The sequence below is a fragment of the Buteo buteo genome, chromosome 29, assembly GCF_964188355.1.
Source record: "Buteo buteo chromosome 29, bButBut1.hap1.1, whole genome shotgun sequence".
Taxonomy (NCBI): Eukaryota; Metazoa; Chordata; class Aves; order Accipitriformes; family Accipitridae; genus Buteo; species Buteo buteo.
Window position 1 is genome coordinate 3729747 of NC_134199.1, and position 4330 is coordinate 3734076.

Here is a 4330-nt window from a genome sequence, read left to right on the forward strand (position 1 = left end):
TCGTGGTGCTGCCTGTCTCTTCTTCCCCTGGTGCTGCTGCCCAGACTCAGGGCCGTGTCTGTCGGTGTCCCCCCAGCGCTGAGCCAAGCCCTGTTGCCGCTGCTGGTGCTGGGAGGGCACAAGCTGGGGGGCTGTATGGGGGGAGGCAAGGGCCCCCCCTTCCTCGGCCCTCTGGCAGGGCTGGAGTGCTGAAGGCGGGGGGCGGCTGCCCCTTCCCGGGTGCTTTTCCTTTTCAAGGCCAACAAAGAGCTACCACAAAGCCGAGAATGCCTCGGCTGGGCCTTGGTAACAAGCCAGGTCTGGCGGCGGGGGCTGTGGGGAAGGGCCAGCTGCCCTGGCACCGCGGGACGGCCCTGCTCTCCTGCGTGGGGCTGGTTCCCTGGTACTGCCGTGGGGTGCGGTGGGTCCCCAAAGCAGCGACGGGTCCCTGCTGGGTGCTGGCAGCCGGGTGCTTTATGAGGCCCCGCGTCGCCCTTTGCCCCAGCACGGCCGAGATAAGGAGATGGGATCCACTGACTTGGGCCGCAGAGTAAACACGGGCTGCTGGCTCCTGCCGGCACCGCGCTTCCCTCCTCTTCCTGCTGCCCGGGCAGCCGGCGGCCCCCCGAGGGCCAGGCCGAGCAGTGGCCCTTTGTCACTGGCGGCAGGGACACCGCGGTGCTGGGTAGCAAAGGACACCGCATGCGCTGGTGCCTGGCGGGAGTCATTTATTCACTCGTCCCAGCGCCGGCTCTGACCCGGCGGCTCCAGGTGCCCTGGCGCTGGCACCGGGGCCGCTGGGTTTATCATTAACCGGGTGGCACGTGGCGGGGCTGGAGGCCCCTGGGGCCACGGTGGGCTCACAGCCCAACGAAGGGCTCAGCCTCCAGCTCTGGGCGGCCAGGCTCGGGCGGCAGCTCCCGCCCAGCACCCGGCAGCTCCGGCGCCGGCTCCACCGTCCAGTTGGCCAGGAGGTCGCTGAAGTCGGGGGTGCCGGCGTGGAGGACGCCGGCAGAGTTGGGGACCGGCTCCCTCCAGAAGGAGGGTGGCAGCTTCCTCCGGTGCATGGGGGTGATGTGGCCGTATTTCCTCTCCAGCCGCTGCGTCTTGCCGCCAGCTGCCCGGGGCGGCAGGCACCGGTGCACGCCATACTCGAAGAGCTCGGCCAGCGGCCCCAGCCTGTGCACGGCCCCAGGGCCGCCCTGCGGTGCCACGGTCTCGGGCTGGGCCTCGGCGTGCCGGGGCGAGCCGCAGTCCTCGGGCACGCTGCGGCTGCCGGCGGCCTCCTCCCGGCCCCGCCGCCCGAAGTACCGCTGGATGTCGCAGCTGATGAGCTCCGAAAACTTGAGGAGCCGCAGGGTGGTCTCAGCAGCGCTGGGGACGGCCAGCTCCGGCCTCATGCTCTCCTCTGCAGCCTCCTCTTCCTCCTCCTCCTCTTCCTCCTCCTCAGAGAGGTCGGGGAAGTCGGGCTCGGGGCGCGGGGGCAGCAGCAGGCCGTGTGGGAAGGGCGAGGGCAACCGCAGCTCGGCCAGGGACTGGATGACGCCTGCAGCCATGTCAGCGTGCAGGGGCACCCCAGGGCCTGGACTCACCCTGCGGGCAGGGACAGTGGGGTGAGGGTGGCGTGCACCCCGGCACCCTCGCTGACCCACCACCCTGAGGTGGCAGGTGGACCGTGGCATGGCACGCTGTGGCCAAGGTGGGGCAGCGGGGCAGCGGGGACACCCCCCATAAGCCATGGGGCAGTGGGGATGTCCTCACCGAGCCGTGGGACACAGGGCAGTGGAGACGCTCCCTCTGAGTCATGGGACATGGGGCAGCAGGGACATCCCCACCAAGCCCTGGGACATGGGGCAGCAGGGATATCCTAGCTGAATCCTGGGACGTCAGGCGACAGGGACAGCCCCATAGAGCCTTGGGACATGGGGTAGCAGGAATGTCCTCACCAAGCCATGGGACATGGGGCAGCGGGGATGTCCGCCCAAATCCATGGGATGTGGGACAACGGGAACGTCCCCAAGCCATGGGACATGGGGCAGCGGGGATGTCCGCCCAAATCCATGGGATGTGGGACAACGGGAACGTCCCCAAGCCATGGGACATGGGGCAGCGGGGATGTCCGCCCAAATCCATGGGATGTGGGACAACGGGAACGTCCCCAAGCCATGGGACATGGGGCAGCGGGGATGTCCGCCCAAATCCATGGGATGTGGGACAACGGGAACGTCCCCAAGCCATGGGACATGGGGCAGCGGGGATGTCCGCCCAAATCCATGGGATGTGGGACAACGGGAACGTCCCCAAGCCATGGGACATGGGGCAGCGGGGATGTCCGCCCAAATCCATGGGATGTGGGACAACGGGAACGTCCCCAAGCCATGGGACATGGGGCAGCGGGGATGTCCGCCCAAATCCATGGGATGTGGGACAACGGGAACGTCCCCAAGCCATGGGACATGGGGCAGCGGGGATGTCCGCCCAAATCCATGGGATGTGGGACAACGGGAACGTCCCCAAGCCATGGGACATGGGGCAGCGGGGATGTCCGCCCAAATCCATGGGATGTGGGACAACGGGAACGTCCCCAAGCCATGGGACATGGGGCAGCGGGGATGTCCGCCCAAATCCATGGGATGTGGGACAACGGGAACGTCCCCAAGCCATGGGACATGGGGCAGCGGGGATGTCCGCCCAAATCCATGGGATGTGGGACAACGGGAACGTCCCCAAGCCATGGGACATGGGGCAGCGGGGATGTCCGCCCAAATCCATGGGATGTGGGACAACGGGAACGTCCCCAAGCCATGGGACATGGGGCAGCGGGGATGTCCGCCCAAATCCATGGGATGTGGGACAACGGGAACGTCCCCAAGCCATGGGACATGGGGCAGCGGGGATGTCCGCCCAAATCCATGGGATGTGGGACAATGGGAACATCCCCAAGCCATGGGACATGGGGCAGCGGGGATGTCCGCCCAAATCCATGGGATGTGGGACAATGGGAACGTCCCCAAGCCATGGGACATGGGGCAGCGGGGATGTCCGCCCAAATCCATGGGATGTGGGACAACGGGAACGTCCCCAAGCCATGGGACATGGGGCAGCGGGGATGTCCGCCCAAATCCATGGGATGTGGGACAATGGGAACGTCCCCAAGTCATGGCATGTGGGGCAGCAGGGATGTCCTCACTGATCCATGGGACGTGGGGCAGCAGGGGTGTCCCCACCAAGTCATGGGATGTAGCCCTGATCCCCCTGAGCCATGAGCCGTAGGGCAGCAGGGATGTCCCCCAGAGCTGTGGGGCAGCGGGATGTTCCCCTTCACCCTGGGGCTGTGCACGGAGGTGAATGGGGCTCAGCACCCACCCTGCCACCGTGGGCTCAGTACCCTGCCACTCTGGGCTGAGCCGTCCCTGCCACCCTGGGCTGAGCACCTGGGATGCTGAGCCCCATGCCCTGCCCACACAATGGCCCCGTCATTTTCCCTGCGACGGGGCAAACCCAGCCACCTCCTCGCACCACCCCGGTGGGCTCCAGCCATGGCTGGGTCTTGCTGACCTGGATGAGGCCCCTCTGTGGATAGTGATACCTGTGCCCTGGGGTCCCCAGCAGTGCCTTGCTCCAGGCCATCCCTGGCCACATGCTTGGGACTGCCATCGCCCCAGCCCTGGCCCTGAGAGGGTCTTGGGACAAGGGACAAATCCTGGGGGACAAGCCCTGCTCCTGCCATGCCAAGCACGGTGCTGGGCCCTGCATCCAGCCGGAGACAGCATCGTTGCCATCTCTGGGGTCACCATGCGTCTTTCTTTGTGCCTTCCCCACCGTGGGACGCCCAGTCCGGCCTCCCTGGGGCAGGCGGTGGGGGGCTTAGCCTCCTGAGGCACCATGCACCTCCGGGCTGCGGGGAAAAGGGAGCGGGGCCACCCCGGCAACAAAGCCAGCCTGCCCCGCTAGCACCCTCAGACAGAGAAAAGCCCCGGTGCGGGGAGGCATCACCCAGGGCCGCGGCTCGGCACTCACCTTGGTGCTGCCGCCCGGCCATGCATAGGCTCCCGCGGCGCTCCCCCTTCCCGTCCCTCCACCTGGGCCTGAAGTATTTATAGCGGAGCAGTGAGCTGACGGCTGGCAAATATTTGGTAGCTGTATTGTAATAGTAGACTCAGTAAACAGAGCTGGGGTTTGCTTTAGCACCCAGCAACGGGAGAGCGGCGTGGGGAGGGATGCGGGGACGGAAGGCAGGGCTCACCTTAATGGTTCACTAGCCAGGGGATTTTCAAGTGTTGTTCCTGTAAATTCACCTATTAAATCGGCAGCCCCAGCTGCCAAACTGCCCGCACACTTGTGCCGAGGG

At 66.4% G+C, this 4330-nt stretch overlaps 1 protein-coding gene across 1 annotated transcript; it reads right to left on the reverse strand.

Annotated features, from left to right (window-relative positions):
- Window positions 1–699: 699 nt before the first annotated feature.
- PERCC1 (proline and glutamate rich with coiled coil 1) lies at window positions 700–4060 on the reverse strand. Its single transcript, XM_075059403.1, has 2 exons — window positions 4000–4060; window positions 700–1572 (listed from the first exon to the last, which is right to left on the reverse strand). Exons 1-2 carry the CDS (start codon window positions 4023–4025, stop codon window positions 840–842), a joined length of 759 nt encoding a protein of 252 aa, XP_074915504.1. The 5' UTR covers window positions 4026–4060; the 3' UTR covers window positions 700–839.
- Window positions 4061–4330: the final 270 nt, after the last annotated feature.